The 21,602-nt window shown below is 38.9% G+C and overlaps 1 protein-coding gene across 1 annotated transcript in view; it reads left to right on the top strand.

Moving 5' to 3' along the window:
• The window catches only part of SRPK2 (SRSF protein kinase 2), a 242,983-nt gene that overhangs the window by 174,420 nt on the left and 46,961 nt on the right, over window positions 1-21,602 (top strand). The window contains exons 5-6 of the mRNA XM_052639268.1: window positions 20,673-20,781; window positions 21,386-21,473. Coding sequence (XP_052495228.1) covers window positions 20,673-20,781; window positions 21,386-21,473 — 197 coding nt within the window. The remainder of the gene's footprint in view (window positions 1-20,672; window positions 20,782-21,385; window positions 21,474-21,602) is intronic.

The following is a 21,602-nucleotide window of genomic DNA, read 5'->3' as shown; positions in this document are numbered from 1 at the left end:
CCATATGTATTAGGGTCTATTTAAGGACTCTTTTCTGTTCCATTCCACTTTTGGTCTGTTCGTGCTCTTACTCTGTGCTGCCTTGATTTGTGTAGCTTTATATAGTAAGTCTTGAACTGGGTAGTGGATGCCCTCCAACTTTGTGCTTCTTTTCCAGGATCGGTTTTGACTTAACTAGTTCCTTTGCATTTATGTATAATTTCAGCCTCAGCTTATACAGTTAATTTAGATGTCTTTCTTTAATAGCATTGAATCTTCTTATCTATTGTAGAAGAGCATAACTTACCACCCCTAAAGTCTTTTTTGGCATGTGGTTTATTTTGAGCTGAAAAGGGCCAAAAGACTCAGGAAGACACTTTTGATCTTGTGTGGCCTGTGCCTGCAGCGGCTTGGTTTCCCAGTCAGAGATTGAGGCTGGGTCGCAGTGTTGAGCACACCAAATCCTAGACACTAAATTAATGGTCAGTGACAAGGACTCTGGCTTTTCAGCTTTACGCAGAAGAATTTCCACAAAGATGGAAGGTATTGAGGCAAGTCAAGTATTAGGAGGAAAAGAGTACAGTATGTGTGAATAGACACACGGGCAGACTGAGAGGTAGAGAGTCCCTGAGTTGTGCCCTCCTGGCAGTTTAAATCACTTTTCTGGTTATCATGGCAATCACCAACTGTCAAGGCCCTGAGGGTTGTGTCATTTAGCATGCGAATGTATTACAGTGAGTGTATAATGAGGCCTATGGCCTCCTGGAAGCCAGACCTTCCGGCTTCTTGAGCCTTGTTGATTCTCACCAGTTCTTTTTTTTTTTTTCCCTCTTTGCTGCTTCCCCCTGAAACTTAGATAAGAGTAATTGATTTCTAGAAAAATATTTTTAAAACGGAAAAAAAAAGAGTAATTGGTTTCTATTTGGAGGAGGGACTGGGATATGATTCTGGGGTCATAGTCTTGGCAACATGTTTATTTATGTCTTTAATTTCTCTCAGCGATTTTTTTTTTTTTTAAAGTTTTCAACGTGGAGGTCTTGTGCATATTTAATTTTTGCCTTTCTCTCTTTTTTTGAATGCTGTTGTTATTATAAGTTGTTTTTTGATGGTGTGTAAAATGTAATTGAGTCATTGAACGTGTGTCCTGTAACTGCTGAATTTGATTGCTAATTCTATTGGTGTTCTGTGGGCAGATTTTTTGTATTTTCTGCACAGTCATTTATCATTTCAGCACAGACAGTTTTCTTTTCCTTAGCATTCATTATGTTTCTTTTTTTGCTTCATTGCTCCACACACAAAATTGAATAAAAGCGGTAGGACTGGACATCCTTATCTTGTTTCTGATCTTACAGTAAATGTGTAGATTTTAAAAAAATATATCTCTTTATTAGGTTATGATGAATCCCATGAATTTAAAAGTAAAATGAAAAGCCTAAGTTTTACAAAGAAAAATAGTAGATGTCTTCACAACCTTGAAGTAGGGGGAGATTTTGTAGAGAGAATGCAAGAAGTGTTAAGGTTAAAACAATTAGAAATTGGATTTCTTAAAAAATGAAACAACCAGCTTCGGATTAGGAGAAAATAATTGAAATGCATGTAGTTGACAAAGACCATAAATTGGAGACTCTATCAGGAAACTGTGAAATTTTAGGGACTGTTCTCTGTATTAATTAGGGTGTATACATTTGTCAAATATTAGGAAATTATATATCTAGATTGTAGGATTTCTCTCCTTCTCTCTCTAGCTTCTTTGTCTTTTATTTGTTTTCTGAATTGAGCATATATTTTTTTGTAGGTAGAAAAAAAAAATGTTTGCAGAAAAAAAACTTAGCAGTGAGGAACCATTGCAGATTTTGACCAGGAAAATGCTGTATATACTTAAGGATGATTAACTTAAAATCTTACGTTACTTGATTTGGAGAGAGAAAAGGTATATAAAAGAGAAGATAAAAGCAGAGCATTACAGAGATAGCATCTTTATCATTGATAAACTATTGGACATAGAGGGCAGCAATGTCCAATAGTTTCCATAATGTCTGCATGCCACTAAGTCGCTTCACTTGTGTCCAACTCTGTGCGACCCCATAGACGGCAGCCCACCAGGCTCCCTCGTCCCTGGGATTCTCCAGGCAAGAACACTGGAGTGGGTTGCCATTTCCTTCTCCAATGCATAGAAGTGAAAAGTGAAAGTGAAGTCACTCAGTCGTGCCCGACTCCTAGCGACCCCATGGACTGCAGCCCACCAGGCTCCTCCGTCCATGGGATTTGCCAGGCAAGAGTACTGGAGTGGGTTGCCATTGCCTTCTCTGTAATGTCTGCATAGCAGATCCCTAATGAAAATTCCAGACCCTAAGACTTGGGTGACATTCTTTGGTTGGCAGTACCATGTGTACATTGTCAGATGTCATTAACACTGACACTGCATATTGGGAGAAGACATGTAGAAGCTCTGAATTTGAGGCCCTCCTTGATTCTGCCCTAGGTGTCTCTTTCCTCAACTGATACTGATTTCTTTCCTTGACTGACATTGATTTGTAACCCTTCTGCTGTAATAAGTTGTAACCGCAAGTATAGCTGCCCTCAGTGTCTTTGGTGAGTTCTTGCCACATACTGTTAATTCCTGGAGCTGAGCATGGTGTTGGGGCCCTTCAAACCTGCACCTAGTGCCAGTAGTGAGGGTGATCTTTGGGACCCCTCGACCCTGCGGTTCTGTCAGACGTGAGGGTGCTCTTGTGAATGGTTCCGAACCTTCCACAAATATTATAGATTTGATAGGGAAACAAATGGTATAAGGAGTATTAAATGAATAAAAAAGATGCAGATAAGCTGTTCAGAGAGAAGCCTTTGAGAGATTCTGTGGGGCCAAGAGGAGAAAGAACAAGTGGGAGAACAGAGCAGTCAGGCAGGCAGGAGAGCAACTAAAGGGTTCTGTTGCCCTTGGCGTGGGGCAGATTGGGGAGCTCTGAAGGTACAGCTGTTAATCTCAATGAAAATTTCATTTCTTGGGTGTAGATGACTTGCATTTTGTACATGTCGGTGGCCCTTGTCCCCACTGCTCGGCCCACTGCATGGTCTGCCCCTCTGGATCCATTTGTCCCAGAAGAGGAGTTAGCACGTGATGTTTGTCGCAGTCTTGCCACTCCTGGTTCCTGTAGTGCTGCCAGCACCCTCTGTGAGGTGCTATGGTCTGTGTACTCAGTACCAGAGCAGGATTGTGTGGGGAAGGCAGTGAGAGTGCCCTGCCCACATGCCCACATGCCTGTGCCCCTGCACCTGCCTTTCGTGGGTTCTGCAGCTATCCCGCAGCTCAGCTGTCCCATAGCCCAGCTCTCCACCAGCCTGCAGGCTGGTTCAGAAAGGGTCCAGAGTCCATGCCGTGGCTTCACTTCTACTCCTTCTGTGTCCTGTCCTCCCCCACCCCTTATGGACTCACTGGAGCACAAAATCCCTTCCTTCTTGCGGCTTCAAACTGAAACATTCTTACCAATCTGAAACATTCTTACCAGTCATTTCTCCTAGTTTGACTCTTTAGGAGCTGTTCACTAATTTCCTAGGTGAACCCACATGTTTGAGTCTTATGTGGTATCTAAGGTATAATTCTAAGTATGTTTACAAACAGAACCTGGTAATGGGGCAAGTTTTTCTCTTTCTTAAAATTTATTTTTGCTGAGATATAATTGATATGTTGTATAAGTTTTAAGGTTTACACTGTGTAGGATAAGGTATTTATTTGATAGGTTTATATATTGCAAAATGATTACTACTATATTCCTCTGTCATGAACTTCCCTGATGGCTCAGATGGTAAAGAATTTGGCTGCAACGTGGGAGACCCAGGTTCGATCTCTGGGTTGGGAAGATCCCCTGGAGAAGGGAATGGCGACCCACTCCAGTATTCTTGCCTGGGAAAGTCCATGGACGGAGGAGCCTGGAGGGCTACAGTCCATAGTTGCAGAGACATGACTGAGTGACTAACACCTCTGTCATATCACGTAATTATCATTTTACTTCTTTTTGTGATCAGAACAGTTAAGATCTTGTCTCTTAGCAGTACTGAAGTTTATAATACGTCATTGTTGTCTATATTTTCTCTTTTGTTTTCCATCTGAAACTAGTATAAAAAAAGGACTGTTTTTGTTGTTGTTATTTAGTTGCTAAGTCATGTCCAACTCTTTGTGACCCCATGGGCTATAGCACACCAGGCTTCCCTGTCCTTCACTATCTCTCGGAGTTTGCTGAAACTCAGGTCCATTGATGGTGATAGTATCCAACCATCCAAACCTCTGTCACCTGCTTCTCCTCCTGCCCTCAGTCTTTCCCAGCATCAAGGTCTTTTCCAATGAGCCAGCTCTTCACATCAGGTGGCCAAAGTATTGAAACTTCATCATGAGTACTTCCAGCGAATATTCAGGGTTGATTTCCTTTAGGATGGACGGGTTTGATCTCCTTGCAGTCCAAGGGACTCTCAAGAGTCTTCTCCAACACCACAATTCAAAAGCTTCAATTCTTGGTGCTCAACCTTCTTTATAGTTCAACCCTCACATCCATATATGACTACTGGAAAAACCATAGCTTTGACTAGATGGACCTTTGTTGGCAAAGTGATGTCTCTCTTTTTTAATACGCTGTCTAGGTTTGTCATAGCTTTCCTTCCCAGGACCAAGTGTCTTTTAATTTCATGGCTGCAGTCAGTGTCTGCAGTGATCTTGGAGCCCCAGAAAAGAAAATCTGTCACTGTTTCCACTTTCTCCCCATTATTTGCCATGAAATGGTGGGACTGGATGCCATGATCTTTTTTGAATGTTAAGTTTTAAGCCAGCTTTTTCACTGTCTTTCACCTTTATCTAGAGGCTCTTTAGTTCCTCTTTGCTTTCTGCCATTAGAGTGGTATCATCTGCATATCTGAGGCTGTTGATAATTCTCCCAGCAGTTTTGATTCCAGCTTGTGATTCATCCAGCCTGGCATTTCACATGATGTGCTCTGCATAGAAGTTAAATTAGCAGTGTGACAGTATACAGCCTTGACTACTCATTTCCTAATTTTGAACCAGTCTTTTGTTCCTTGTCTGGTTCTAACTGTTGCTTCTTGACCTGTATAACCGGTTTCTCAGGAGACAGATAAGGTGGTCTGATATTTCCATGTCTTGAATTTTCCACAGTTTGTTGTGATTCACATAGACAACAGGCTTTAGCATGGCCGATGAAGTAGATGTTTTTCTTTGAATTCTCTTGCTTTTTCTATGATCCAGCAGGTGTTGGCAATTTGATGTCTGATTCCTCTGCATTTTCTAAATCCAGTTTGTACATCTGGAAGTTCTCAGTTCACATACTGTTGAATACTAGCTTGAAGGATTTTGAGTATTACTTCGCTAGCATGTGAAATGAGTGCAATTGTGTGGTAGTTTGAATATTCTTTGGCATTGTCATTCTTTGGGATTGGAATGAAAACCAACCTTTTCCAGTCCTATGGCCACTGCTGAGTTTTCCAAATATGCTGACATACTGAGCGCAGTACTCTAGCAGCAGTATTTTTTAGGTTTTTAAATAGCTCAGCTGGAATTCCATCATCTCCACTAGCTTTGTTTGTCGTAATGCTTCCTAAGGCCCACTTGACTTCACACTCCATGATGTCTGGCTCTAGGTAACTGACCACACCATCGTCATTATCCCAGTCATTAACACTTTTTTGGTGTAGTTCTGTGTATTCTTGCCACCTGTTCTTATCTTTTCTGCTTCTGTTAGGTCCTTACCCTTTCTGTCCTTTATCATGGCCATCCTTGCATGAAATATTGCCTTTTCATATTTTCAGTTTTTTTAAAGAGATCTCTAGTGTTTCCCGTTCTGTTGTTTCTCTCTATTTCCTTGCATTGTTCACTTAAGGTTTTCTCACTTCTCCTTGCTCTTCTCTGGAACTCTGCATTCAATTGGGTTTATCTTTCCATTTCTCTCTTGCTTTTTTCTTCTCTTCTTTTCTCAGGTATTTGTGAACCCTCATCAGACAACCACTTTGCCTTCTTGCATTTTTTTTCCTTGGGAATGGTTTTGGTCACCTCCTCCTGTACAGTGTTACAAACCTCTGTCCATAGTTCTTCAGACACTCTACCAGATCTAATCCCTTGAATCTAATCTATTCGTCACCTCCATTGTATAATCATAAGGGATTTGATAAAGGTTATACTGAGTGGCCTAGTTTTCCCTACTTACTTCAGTTTAAGCCTGAATTTTGCAATAAGGGGTTCACGATCTGAGCCACAGTCAGCTCCAGGTCTTATTTTTGCTGACTTAATAGAGTTTTTCTATCTTCAACTGAAAAGAATATAATCAGTCTCATTTCGGTATTAACCATCTCGTGATGTCCGTGAGTGGAGTCACGTCTTGTGTTGTTTAAAGAGGGTATTTGCTATGACCTTATTCATATTTCTCCCCATCTTAGCATTGAAATTCTGGACTGGGTAGAATCATGATAAGTTTTCTCTCTCTGTATTGAATCCTGTTTCAACCTGGAATTGAAAAAATTACAAGATAAAGAAGTTTCAGATTTTGTTGGAATTTTTTGGTCAATTTTATCTTGACTAGGAAGGAGTAATTGAAATTTTGCTGTTTTTTCCCTTATACAGTTTTTTTTTAAATCAATTAGATAAGGTACACCCCCTTTTAAGGATGTACTTCAGTGGTTTTTAATATATTCACAGAACTGAGCAAATACTACCACTCATTCCAGAACATTTTTATCATGCCACAAAGAAACACGTTTGGGAGCAGTCAGTCCCCATGACTCCCTCCTCTCAGTCTGAGTTTTTAACTGGACATATGTTTTCTATTTCTCTCAGATGTACCTCAGAGTAGAATTGTTGGGTAATATTGTAACTTCATGTTTAACTTCTTGAGGAATTGCCAGACTGTTTTTCCAAAGCAGTCTACATCATTTTGTATTCCTCCCAGCATTAAATGAGGGTTCTTGTTTCCCTACATCCTCACCAACATTTTGTCCATCTTAGTGGGTTTTAAGTGGTATCTCATTGTGATTTTCATGGTGATTTCCCAAATGGCTGTTAATGCTGAGCATGTTTTCGTGTCCTTATTGGCCATTTGTATATCCTCTTTGGAGTTGCTATGTGTAAGTGTGTGCACGTGTGTACATATGTTCTTACCACTAAAGTTGTTGTCCATAACACATGATTTATTTTTGAGGATCCGTGAGAGTTTTCCTTCACTTTTTCAGTGCCTGGAAAGGCGGTACCACTACCATGTGTTAATGATGTTATCAGTGTTTTTAATACCATGACTATTGTCTGCCCCTGCTTTCTTGTTGGCTTTCAGTGTTGGAAAGCACTATATGAGTTGAGGTTCACAGCTGTAGTTCTAAGAGATCTTAAGTTTGTATTACTATAGCTGTTTATTTAAACTCTTGTTTGCTAGTTCAAAAAATTATTATAAAAGTGGTAAATAGTAGTGTTAGAAATTCAAACAAAATAGGGGGACTTCCCTGTGGTCCAGTAGTTACGAATCCACCTTGTAATGCAGGTTGTCTGGATTCAGCCCCTGACCAGGGAACTAGCATTCCACATTCTGCAGCAGGAGCCTCTGTGCTGTATCTAGAGAGTCCCTGCCCCGCAGCAGAAGACCCTGCATGGTGCACTGGAGAGGCCACGTGCCTCAGCCAAAACCTGAGCACTTAGAAAGTCAGATGAAACAGGGAGCAAGAGAATTACATTCTCTCAGTGTATATTTGACACACTATTCCACGGTCAGTTTCCCCAGGGTAAATTAAGGGTTTTAAAGTTTCGTAGGTGTCCTGCCAGAAATTAACCTCTTCATATGCATATCCATATATGTAACTTCCATAAATGAGAGTGATCTGTGTGTGATCTCCCATAATATGCTGTTTTCTTTCAGTAATTGAGAATGTATTTCCTTGAACCTAGATACAGTTCTGCATCATAGTTTTCTGCATAGTATTCTCTTCTTTGTGTTTACTTTGATTAACTAGCTTTGTAGTGATTAGATGTTTATGTGTTCTCAGCTTTCATCATTGTAAGTAATGTGACCAGGAACTCCTTGTATGTTCACGGATGGGTTTGTTCTGAGAGTCAATGTGTAGGGGGAATTAGCTAGCTTGAAACATAATGCATTTTCATTTTAAAACGTGTCACCAGTTGCCCTCCAGGAAGATTATACTTATTTATAACTAACCAGAAGTATATCAGTGTGCCTCCACATAGCACTACTGTCTTTAAATGATATCTCCAGTAATCTCTTTGTTTTTATTTTACTTATTTAATTATTCATAAGAGTCCATTTATATTTAGTATTTTTAAAATATTGTGTCCTTCATATTATTTTTGACCATTGCATTTCTAAAAACTTGCTTTTCTTCTTTTAGTGTCATGTGACCTTGTATTTGTTTTTTTTAAAAGAAGTTTTAGTTCTTTGATTATAATTTCTTAGCATCTTGATAATACTCTTTTTTTGTCCTATTATGCTAAGTAAAATAATTTCACCTATTTTCCTTGTATTGATCCTGTCAGCAGCCTGCTTAGCTCTGTTTACTATACCATCCATATTCACTGTGACCTATCTCATCAGGCTGCCAAAATTCTTCCCTAGGGCAATAGTAATTTTTCCTGTATTGGCAACACACTAAGATGGTGGTGTTCCTTCCAATACTGAGGCATAAAAGAGTGTTTTCAAGAAGAAAGGATTTAATAAAAGCAGTATTCAGTTAAGCCACAGTTTCAGGAGGATGAAGGCTAAGAGTCAATGAACTACTTGGGCTGGGGTCCCTAGGGACACATCAGTTGGGGCCAATGATAGGTCATGCAGATGTCAAGGTGAGGACGCACTAGCGCGAGCATAACAGATTCTTTGGTGAAATGTAGCAATGAAATTGAGAGAGAGGACTGTTGGTTATAGGGGCTGAGGTCAGATATGGGCAGGAGAAAGTTGATTTTAAGACAGGATACCTGAGCAAGTTTCTAGGCAGAAGAGAAGATATCTGAGGAAAGGTTGAAGAGCTGACAAGGACAGAATTAAATGAGTGATTTTTGGACGTGGTAGGTTATCTTGGAAAGATTGAAGGCACATCTTTCTTGCTAAACAGTGGAGGAGGTTTCATAGGGCTTTTGGGTTTAGGAGAGTAAGGACAGCATAACCTGTTGTGTAATCTCCAAAATTTAGCACACTAGGCCAGCTTTTAATTTTACTTATAATTTTATGGATCAGGAATTTAGAAAGGGCAAAGCTGAAGGAGGTTTGTCTCTGCTTCATGAAATATGGGGCCTCAGTTGAGACATTATAAAGGCTGGAGACTAGACTCATCTGAAAACCCATCATTTGCAAGTATTGCAAGACCAGGACTGCTGATGGGTGTGCCTCTCTGCATGTTTTCCATGTGGCTTGGCTTCCTTATAGCATGGCAGCTTTGGGGTGGTCAGTCATCTTACCTGGTATCTCAGAGTTTCAAAAGGAAACTTCTCCTTTTCAGAATGGAAGCTGTGTTGCTTTATAACTTAGCCTCAAAAATCGCACATCCATTTCCATTATGTTCTATTGGTTAAAAGCACATCAAAAGCCCATCCAGATTTACAAGGAGAATTAGAGTCTATTTCTTGTAGCAGAACTTCAAGCTTCCATAAGAGCCAGTGGTTTGAGAGATGCTGTTGTGACCTTCTTTGGAGAGTACAGTCTGCCAGAAGAATGCCATAAGAAATTAGTAAAAGGATGTTGTGCACTTTACATTATGTACAGCTATATTTTGATATAATCACTTAACCATTTTTCCTAAGACATAAATTCATCTAATATGCTTTTCATCCGGTGCAGATTATAAGACCTAAGGCCCACTAACTTGTATCTAACTTGCTGTGTTGGGTACTTACCATAGCAATATGCACAAGCTGGTATATGAGTTAGGTTTTCTGATGATGATTAAACTGGAAAATGTTATTACTCTCGGATTGTAAGACTAGGTGGGGCTTTAGAACGAGGCTTAGAAAGCAGTTCTATTTTTCATCTATATGTCAAAGCACTTTTACTTACTGCATTTGTAGTCACTCATCTCTAAGACCCATGTTCTTTTCCCGTTTTTAAAATTCCTTTAGAAATAATGAGAATTTGGATAATTCACAGTGAATTATTCTTCACTGTTTACAAGCGGTATGATGTACACCTGGGAACATGCCTGTAGTTGTGTGGATGAGTTAGATGTTGCTGTGTGCTGTGATAAACCCATGCTCATTCATGAACAGTAGAAGTATGAAATAACAATAGGTCTTATTGAAGGAACTTAGTCTTTCAGCTGTATTTTGATGTCTGAGTGTATAATTATGTTCTTTGGTTTTATATGGACAGGTAAGTGTTGTCAGTTCTTTTATTTTAAAAGTATTTTTGTTCCTAAAAGAATGTTTGGTTTTTTGGGTTTTTTTAGTTGTGAAAGAAATCTCAATATTTCACAGGTATCTTCTGATTTCTAAACTCTACTTTCATCCAGTTCTCATTGCAAGATCCTTTGTCTCCCCAGTTCATAATTCAATATATTGTATTTTTGCTTATCCAGAACATAATTAAGAACTGAGAACTGAGCCCCAAATCTTTGAGTTCACATGGAGAGTCCAAGTCCATGTACTAAGGCTCATGTTTACTGTAGAGGAAACCCCCTGTTAAGATCTCAAATAATGTCTGTTTACTCTTCCTCTGCCTACCAAGCAACTAAAGATAAGGCTAAGAATAAGAAGGAAGACATTAAAGCTATGAAAACCATTGTAAAACCCAGTGAATATTGCAGCCTTAGCTTGTTTGATGTAGTGATAAATTTTTTAGGCAGGTGGACTTGCCTGAACTCATCAGGGGTTAAAAGTCAGATTATTATCAAGCTTTTATACAGCAACGTTTGGGCAAGAGGTCAGTGCAAGTAAATTTTATAATACCTTTATTGGAGCAATGGTTGATTCCTCTGTCAAAGATACATTGATGAGATAAATGGCTGTGACTGGCACCGTGTACTTAAACAATGAAAAGTATTGGTAATGGATACAAAGTGTGTCCATTAACTATCTTTAATTGTGAATTCTAAGATTTATAGGGTATTTATATACTGAGAATACCTTCAGTGAAATTGAACACTTATTTGTATGTGTATGTTTGAGAAAAAAGTTCATAACCCAAATTAGAGAGTCAAGTAAATCTGTAGACTGGACCACTTGAAAATGGCCACTAGCAATCTGATCTGATGGTAACTCCCGTGCATTTTAAGAACTCCTGCCAATAACCCACCCCACCCCTGCCCACCAGGGTGCATTTAAAATGCTTTTTTCTAAAGCCTTTTTCACTGGATTTAGAAGTGATTCAGGACTGCTCTAGACTATAGAAGGTAGAGATTGGGCTTTGAGATTCTGGCCTGGCCCCCACGATGTGAATTGCATTTCCGCTGTGAGCTCTGTTTTCTCTGAAGCTCTTTTGTGTCAATTTTCAGTGTATTTTTCTTTAAACATTTACTTATTGCTCTAAAGTTACAGTACTAAAAGGAGAAGAAATCTACATTATTGATCATAAAAGCAGAAGGAATCCTTATTTTATGCTGTGTAGAAGCAGATTCTAATTTTGTAAACATACGGAGCTGCTAGTGCACTTCTGCCCCTGAAATGTTTGTAGAACCCCTGATCGTTATGTTCAGCATCTTACGGACATTTTCATAGTTCAGTGTCTTTCTTACTAGCTTGCCTTAAGTACTACACATTTTGATTTTGCAGTGTAACAAATATGATTTTTCATACATGCCATTCTCTTGGTAGTGTTTTTATGTGATACAATTTTACATTTAGAGTATTAGTTCACTTTCCCCCCATCTAGTCTAAGAGAAAATGATATCTTTAAGGATATCCTGTCTTGTTTAATTGCTTTTCACAAATAATGAAAGTCTGGAACTGTACAACTTGCACTGCTCTCAGGGCTCTTCACAAAGACCATCAGTGTGTCTCTTCAAAAAATATGCCAAAATTTTGTTGATGTGGATCTGGTTCTCTCATGACGTTGCAGTCAAGCTGTGAGCTGGGGCTGCTGTCAGCTGAAAGTGTGACTGTCCCAAAGGATCTGCTTCATTTCCCTGCTCTTGCCTGCTCAGGTGGTTGTTGGGAGGCCTCACAGGGCTGGTTGCAGCAAAATAGCCAGCTTGGCAGGGATAGGGAAGGCACCCAGGGCACCTAGCAGAGTAGCCACAGCCTTATCTCTTGGGAGGTGACTTTAAACTTGACTGCTGAATGTCTTGATTCTCTTATAAGAATATTTCAATCTTTGGATAGTCATTAATAAAAAGGTGAGTTAATTGTCATGTGGCCATTTTGTTTTATATAGAAATATCAAATCATTGTGTTATGCGCCTTGAACTAACATCATGTTGTAGATCAGTTATACTTCAATAAAAAGAGAAAAGATGAGTTAGTTTCTTTTCCTTCCTTTTTCACTTTGGGTCAGTTAGTTGTACCATCTTAAGTGCTATAGGCAGTACTCTTAACCCTGGCCTCAGTTCAGTTCAGTTGTGTGTGACTCTTTGCAGCCCCATGGACTTCAGCACGCCAGGCTTCCCTGTCCATCACCAATTCCCAGAACTCATTTCCATCGTTGTCAGTGATGCCATCCAACTATCCCATCCTCTGTCATCCCCTTCTCCTCCTGCCCTCAGTCTTTACCAGCATCAGGGTCTTTTCCAATGAGTCAGCTCTTCACATCAGGTGGCCAAAGTATTGAAACTTCAGCTTCAGCATCGGTCCTTCCAATGAATATTCAGGATTGATTTCCTTTAGGATTGACTGCTTTGATCTCCTTGCAGTCCAAGAGACTTTTAAGAGTCTTCTACAACACTCTCTCAAGAGTCTCCTTAGATTCAAGGGATTAGATCTGATAGACAGAGCCTGGCCTCTGACTCACAATCTGTGTCATTAGTCACGGTGGGTTTGGGTAGCGGTGGAACAGTAGTCAACACTTATGGAGCATGTAATACGTGCCCAGATGTGGTTTTGAGACAGTGAGGTGTAGAGGGCCAAGTACCCAGAGAGGTAATTTACTCAGTGTCACTTAATGAGTAAATGCCACTGCTGTGGTTCCAAGTCAGCATCCCTGAATTTAGGCACAAGTCTGTACAAGTAATTGATAAGGAGGCAAAGGCCTGAAATTATTTGTTGGCCTTTGCATTAACATTTCAAATGTTCAAGGTCTCTTACTCTGTTTACTGCAATCACCATAGCTCAACTGCAAAACATGTTTCTCCATCTGTCATATTTGTCTTTTTAAGGTCATAGATAAATAAGGATCCTTTGTCTCTGGAGAATTTGTTTTGCTCTGCTTTTCCCTCTACAGCTCTCTCCCATTTATTAGTGTTGCAGGAAATACTTGCTGTAATAACAGATTAATCTACATTCAAGAGTTTTTCAATAAGTTTTCCCTATTGAATCTCCCCCAGTCAGAAGGGAGTTTAGCAGTGGTGTCATAGGCTTCATAATTGCTTGTTTGGGAGTAGATTCTTGGGCTATTTTTTATACATTTATACATCCTGCTGTGTATGTGTGTCCATGCCACTTTGTGGCGTGAGGAGCCACGGGGTCTTATTCCCAGACAAGGGATCAAACCTGTGCCCCCTCAGTGGAAGCACAGTCTTAACCACTGAACTGCCAGGGAGTCCCTGCCTTTTTATATTTAGCATTATTATTAGTGTTTCTACTGAGGTGCATATAATCTCAATTTTACTTTAAATTACTAAGGAAAATAGTGTTTCCTAATTTCAACAAATTTTTAGTTGATAAACCCTACAAACATATTTCTTACAACTGTTATGTGTGATATAACTGTCAAACATTAGGAAGTTTGTGTATGATATGATTTTAAAGCAGTAATTTATTTTCTTATTTGTTTTGTAACCTGAAAATCATGGTTATTAAAGAATGGTTCAAAATTTTGTTCATTAAGGTCAATTACAATAGATACTTATGTAACATTGATGAACCATTTCCAACTTACCTTGTATTGAGAAAATCTGTACTGCTTAAAATGCCAGTTTCTATTTTATATCAGAGTTTTTCTGTATTCATTCATAATTCCATACAGTTAATTCATACTTTAATCATCATAAAGAAAAGGGGTACATATTTTAGCTATGCAGGTCAAGAAGTGACAGTTAGAACTGGACATGAAACAATAGACTGGTTCCAAGTCAGGAAAGAAGTATGTCAAGGCTGTATATTGTGTCACCCTGCTTATTTAACTTATATGCAGAATACATCATGTGAAATGCTGGGCTGGATGAAGCACAAGCTGGACTCAAGATTGCTGAGAGAAATATCAATAACCTCAGATAAGCAGATTACACCACCCTTATGGCAGAAAGGAAAAAGAACTAAAGAGTCAGTTGATGAAAGTGAAAAAGGAGAGTGAAAATGTTGGCTCAAAGCTCAACATTCAGAAAACTAAGATCATGACATCCAGTCCCATCACTTCATGGCAAATTGATGGGTAAACAATGGAAACAGTGACAGACTTAATTTGGGGGGGCCTCCAAAATCACTGCAGATGGTGTCTGCAGCCATGAAATTAAAAGACGCTTACTCCTTGGAAGAAAAGGTATGACCAACCTAGACGGCATATTAACAAGCAGAGAAATTACTTTACCAACAAAGGTCCATCTAGTCAAAGCTATGGTTTTTCCAGTAGTCATGTATGGATGTGAGAGTTGGACCATAAAGAAAGCTGAGCACCAAAGAATTGATGCTTTTGAACTGTGGTGTTGGAGAAGACTCTTCAGAGTCCCTTGGACTGCAAGGTGATCCCACCTGTCAATTCTAAAGGAAATCAGTCCTGAGTGTTCATTGGAAGGATTGATGTTGAAGTTGAAACTCCAATACTTTGGTCACCTGATGTGAAGAACTGACTCATTGGAAAAGACCCTGATGCTGGGAAAGATCAGCAGGAGGAGGGGAAGGCAGGAGGAGAAGGGGACGACAGAGGATGAGATGGTTGGATGGCATCACCGACATGATGGACATGAGTTTGAGCAAGCTCTGGGAGTTGGTGATGGACAGGGAAGCCTGGCGTACTGAAGTCCATGGGTTGCAAAGTGTTGGACACAACTGAGTGAACTGACTATTTTAGCTGATGAGTGAATACTTTATCATAGTAGAAAGAGCACAGTGTCTAGAATCTAGCAGAGCTTGATTCTAATCCTGACTAATGCTTCCATCCTGGGTGATGCTGGACTAGTGTGTGTAACAACCCCCCCACCCCCCGCCACTACCAACACACACACATGTTCAGTAGAAATGATGATAGAGGCATCCCAGTGTTGTTTGCCTTAGATGGTATCATAAACAAGAGTCTAGAGTGGTCCCTGAGCAGGTTTTTCATTTATTTTCCCCTTTAACCTGCTTTTTAGAGTTTGTTTCTGAGCATTTGGGGTCCCACCCACATACATTATCCAGGCCTGCAACAGAGCCTCTCTCCTCTGCCCCACTAGTTGGAGCCTGTCTCTACCTGCTTTGGCATTGTCTGGTCATCCAGACAGCTCCTCGCACCACCACACATTTGGAATGAGTAAGAGACAGGTTGAAAAATGGCATTCTTTTTTATTATGAAAATTCTCAAACATAAAGTAATGTTAAAGAATAATTTGAGGAATCCCTGCGTTTCATCTATTTAATTGTCTTAAGAAATGACTTTTTTTTACTCCTTTTTAAATGTAAGGCAATTAGCATTTGCTATTACATTGGTTATTATGCTTCATTAATCCTTCTCTTATTTTTTAAAATTTTTATTGTTTGGGCCACACCGTGTGGCTTATAGGATTTTAGTTCCAACTGGGCCACAGCCATGAAAACATGGAGTCCTAGCGACTGGACCACCAGGGGAGATCCTTTTCCCATCTTTAGTTAGATTTATTCCTCAGTATCCATCTATATATATATTAGGTTATGTCTTTGTGATTTATTTTTCTTTAACATTTATTTAGGCTTTGGTTGCGCTGGGTTTTCATTCCTTCACACAGTTTTCTCTGGTTGCACCAAGCGGAGGCTTCTCGTTGTGGCAGCTTCTCTTGTTGGGGAGCTTGGGGTTAGGTGCATGAGCTTAGTTGCTTCATGGCATGTGGGATCTTCCCAGACCAGGGATTAAACCCATATCTCCTGTATTGGCAGGTGGATTCTTATCCACCGAGCCACCGGGGTAGTCCAGAGTATCATTATATTTTTAAGATTTCAGTTTCTCATTGTTTATTGCTGATATCTAGAAACACAGTTGTTACATCTTGAGCTTATAGCCTCCTATTCTCTTTACTCCCTAGTTTTAGTAACCTTTTTGTAGATTCCTTCATCTTTTCCTGTTGCCATTCAAGTTGTCTGTGAATAGAGATACGTCACTGAACCCAAGCAAGTTCATGTGCTCGACCCAACAGTGAGACCAAACGGACTGAAACATCAGAGTTTGAAGGAGAGAAAGGTTTATTGCAGGGCTGAGCAGGGAGACTCCAGGTGGCTCTGTGCTTCAGAAAACCCTGAATTCCCTGAGGGATTTCAGCAAAGCATATACTTAAAGGCAGGGTAAGGCCAGTGTCCCAGGGTGTGTGATCTCCTCATGCACAGTTCTGTGGTTGGTTGATGGTGACCACGCCTTAGGCACCAGTAAGTCTGGGGGCTACCTGCTCTTGATCATCAAGTAGTTAATTTCTGACATTTGGTGGTGGTTTTAGCATCTGAAAATCTTAGGTATATGCTTGAGGTACAATTGTCTGGGTACTTCAGAGAAGAGTTGTGGCACAGGATATAGGGGAGGGGTCTGTCCCAGGAAGACCCCATAAGGGCCTCTGGTTACAGATAGTTTTACATCTTCCTTTCCGTCTATTTTGCCCAGTTGTGCTGACCAGAGCTTCCAGGCCAGTGTAGAATAAAAGTAGGGAGAGTAGTCTCACTTACATTGTTCCTGATTTTAGCAGTTAAAGCATTCATTCTTTCACAGTTAGGACTGATGTTATCTGCAGATTTTTCATAGATGTTCTTTTTGTCCTGCTTTGTTGAGAATTTTCATCAGGAATGCATGTTGAATATCGTGAAGTATTTTTTGTGTGCTTGTTGATCTGATATATAGTTTTTGCTCTTCTGGTGTGTTATTTGTGGTGAATTGCATCTATTGATTTTTTAATATTAAACAACTTTTAATTCCTAGAATATTCCCTACTTGGTCATGATGTATTATCCTTTTAATATGTTGTTTAATTTGTTACATCACTATCAGAGAGCTAAGAAACTAGGGTCAGTGAAAAAAAGGATACTTAATATTTTTTGCTAGAAAATAGTTTGCTGAAAATTCTTCCAGGCTTTTGTCTATGAGAGAGTTCTGAACTTTTGATTCACTGTTCAAAGTGAACCTGTCTTGTGCTCAGCAAGGAAAAGGGAGTCATCTTTATCCTGGCCAGCAGTTCACCCCAGATAGCTGAGAAGGATAGTTTCAGAATTGTTTCCTTGGAAGCTTTCCTAATAAATGGTGCAGGTAGAGCTTTAGTTATAGTTTTTTGGGTGTGCTTGGGAGATAGGACTCGGAGTGGACTTAAAAATTGCTGAACAATTCATTCTTGCTTGCTTGTATTTGTAATCCAATCTAATATATATTTTTAAAGACTAAAAGGAAAACTTTGGGGAATTTCCTGGAGGTCCAGTGGTTAAGACTTTACTGCCGAGGGCGTGGGTTCAGTCTTTGTTCAGGGAATTTGAGATCCTCCAAGATGGGTGACATGGCCAAGTTTTTTTTTTTTCAAAGAAGAATAAAAGGAAAACTTTTAAGTGATGAATGCATGATTTAGCTAAGTCATGAAGTACAGTTGTATCAGCCAAACCCCTAAGTCAAGGGAGCCGTCCATTGCTGGGCCCTTTCTGGTTCTCTGCTTGATGCCATCAGCAAGGCCCTTGCGCGGCACTGCTGTCACCCCGTGCTCCTGTACTGAATGATGGTGAAGAAGCGGGAGGAGGGGCCTTGTCTAGCCTTTGACTGTTCTCAGGATTCCTTTTGTGTGGACAGTGTTGTGTAGGACACAGGGTTTCCTTTGCTAGTAGCCATCGTGGTGTGTGTTGTTTGCTCATTGCAGGGAAGTGGAGAAGAGAACTCATTTTCTCTTAATTCCCTGGATGCTGAGGCAGTTGGTGAGGTCTGCTGTGTGGAGATGTGCTCCACCCTCTTGGCAGCCTGAGAGTTACCATTCTGTGAGAAGAGACTGAAAAATGTTTGGAAAGAGTGTTGCTTCCTGTAGAAATTAGGAAATTAGGATTTAAGAATGCATGGACTCAGATTTGAAATTGTGTACACTAATTTTCAAAATAAAAATTAGGATCAGAGCTAAAATTTTGTATGCTGTGTGGCAAGGCCAAAAAGAAAAAAATTAGGATATGTTTGATACTTTCAGTTGTTTTTGTATTTTTGTTTTAATATTAACTTTTATGCCCCTCTTGTTTAGTTGGCCTTTTTTTTTTGCATAGTATTCTTAGTGTAAGGGCTCCTGAGATAATGGGACTACGCTAGTAATTTCTTCAACTTTCAGTCCTATTGAGAAAAGGAACAGCTGCGCTTCTGCTGTGATTACCCTGGAAATAGTGCCTATTGATTGTAGCTCACATGAACCAAACCTGGCTGTTCAGGAATTCAAATCTGAAACATACAGTAGTGGCACAGGTTTCTTCTCTTTACACATAATTAAATTAGTTTTAAATTTAGAATCTTTCATGTTAGCGATAATATGCAATTAAATGGTAAATAGATTTCAATTAAGCTATCAAATGTTCCTGTGTAATAAGACTGGGAAACGGTCCTCTGGGTATTAAAAATGGAATGCATTTCTTACTTGTGAACAAAGCATGCTTTGGAGTCAGACCCAACTTCCAGCCCTGAACCAGCTGCTTATGGTCCCTGAGACTTTTGTCCAGTTCAGCAGTGTAGAAATTACACCGTCTGCTCTGAGTGGTTGTAAGAAACAGTAGACATCAGTGTTTCCTAAATACTTTGTGCTGTGAAATATGTCTAGTTTCTTGACGAAATGGTTTTGTGTGTCTGAAATTTGTAGCATCTTCTGTGCTCTTGGAGGTTCCCAATGTGTGTTAAGACACTGGGCTCTGAGAACCCCTTTTGGTCAAGAAATCTGCTCACTTTGTTCAGCTTAGCATTTCCCAGATAGAACTTCTCCCTTTCTCCTTCCTCACCCCTGCTTGCTCGCCTTGTGGAAGGTCTGCAACACATGTTTCAGTTTACTTTTGTTTCAGTGGATCATGATTTTGAAAATACAGTGCTTAGCACAGTATCCCTAGTTTACTTGAATAGTATTCAATTTCTCTTCCTCCTTTTCATTGTTAATTTGAATGATTTAAACACTGTTGTGAACTCAGAGCCCACTTGAATTTGGTGTAGTCTTGTATGTAAGTAATAAGACATTTTTTCTTCCAGTTTTATTGAAATAGAATTGACTTAAGCACTGTGTGAGTTTAAGCAGTACAGCCTAATGGCTTGACATATATTTATTGAGAAATGATGACCACAATAAATTTAGTTACCCATTCATTTAATAATTTGTTATGTTTTATTCCTAACTTATTATCTTTCATTTCAGTTCTTCTTTTGCCCCAAATGTTGTTAGAGACTGAAAGTTCATAGAAAGTTCTTATCTAGTTAAATTCCTGCTTTAATAATTCAACACAATTTAAATAATGATAACATTTATAATATTTCTTTAACTACTACTCCTTGCCCTCTGACAGATGTATTGAGGGTGTGGTTTAGATGCCTCCTGTTTTGAGCATGAACCATCCTTGCTTTCTTGAGGGATTTGTAAGAATTCTGAAGATTTAAAAAATGAGAACATCTTTGCAATTAAAAAAGAAGCAGTAGATATTAAAGAATAAAATGTAGAAAAGTATTTTTTTAAGAAAAAATTGAAAAAGATAGAGGAAAAAATAAAATAGAGATAAAAAGAATAAAAGAGTAATCTTATAATCCAGAGATGTTTGCTGCTAAATATCTTTACCTTTCTAGACTTTTTCTTGTGTGTTTCACCAAAGTGGTATCATATTAAGCATGCTACTTTGTACCCTGATCATCTTATTTATAATGCAGAGTGAGGTCATGTAGATGCCTATGAAGCATCCTTACCTCCCCAAGGCCACCTTAACACTGAGTGCTCTCTCTTGCTCTCCAACCTGTTTCCTGGCAGGAACTTGAGGTTGAGGACAAGTGGTGAGAGAAGCAAGTTCTTATGGTGGGTAAATTGTCATATATCATATACTTCCTTATTGGTATGCAGAACTATGCAGAGTACACCTCCTTTGTTTTGGTGAGTTGTGTTTCACTGACCCCAAAAGATGTGCATTTAACTTACTGGTTAGAAATGTCCAGAGTTGGAATATACATAGTATGTGCACATAGACTTTAAAACCTCCAGTTACTGTTACAGTGTGTTGGGTTGGCTCATTGCTTTTTTAAGGTAAGTTTTTAAAAAATGAAGAAGCCTGAAAGAAAGACATCTTGATGAAAGATGCTCTTGAAAAAATGTTATATTATTAAACATGCTTCAAATCCAATTTTACTATTTAGAGATTTATTTACTGGTATGAACTGATAAGGAAGAAAGAGTTTCTATTACTATTTTTCTGGGGAAAAAAAACATATTTTTTTAAACAATCATAGGTGGCTATCATCCAGTGAAAATTGGAGACCTCTTCAATGGCCGGTACCATGTTATTAGGAAGCTAGGATGGGGACACTTCTCCACTGTCTGGCTGTGCTGGGATATGCAGTAAGTGCTCCTGGTCGTCTGTGCTGATGATTCCTGGTCTGGTTCAACATCTTTATTTTATAACAAGCTATTAAACATTAACTTTCTTCTGCTTTTATATTGGAGACTTATTCTTTGTAATTGCACCACACTTGAGTCATATAGTAGTTCATCCATATAAGAAAAACATTTCAAATATAAAATAATAACATACAGACCTTTCAGATTAGTGGGTTTTGACTTTTTTTTAAGCTATGATCCATAATATGAAACTGTCTTCTTATAGTACACATACACATGTGTAGTGTGTGTGAATTGAAATAAAAGTGTTTTAAAACAATACTTGATCTTAACCATATGTGACGATGAACTCTGATATTTATCTAGTGTGCCATAATTTTATGAGGACAGAACAGAAACAAAAAGCAAAAAAGATCTACTCATGAAGCCACTGCTTAACTGTGGGCCCACAATTTGAAAAGTACTATTTTAAAGGAAAGTATTAAAAGTTTCTATTATTAGAGCTTATTAGAGTTCATTATAATGTTTAGTTTATTAGTCTAGTTTATTAGTTGTTACAGTTAACACTTCTGCTGTTAATATTTTTTAATGCATTTTTTCAAAGGGGAAAAAGATTTGTTGCAATGAAAGTTGTAAAAAGTGCCCAGCATTATACAGAGACAGCCTTGGATGAAATAAAATTGCTCAAATGTGTAAGTACTACAAATATGTGAATGATATAAGAAAGGTTAATGACAAAATTTTAGAGGAGTTTTTCTGAATTATACGAAATTAATTGAATTTATTATTTATAAATTCAAATACTGAATCTTTTAAAAAAT

The sequence above is a fragment of the Budorcas taxicolor genome, chromosome 4 (assembly GCF_023091745.1).
Source record: "Budorcas taxicolor isolate Tak-1 chromosome 4, Takin1.1, whole genome shotgun sequence".
Classification (NCBI taxonomy): domain Eukaryota; kingdom Metazoa; phylum Chordata; class Mammalia; order Artiodactyla; family Bovidae; genus Budorcas; species Budorcas taxicolor.
The sequence above is the reverse complement of the archived record's forward strand: the minus strand, read 5'-3'. Positions and strand labels throughout refer to the sequence as shown.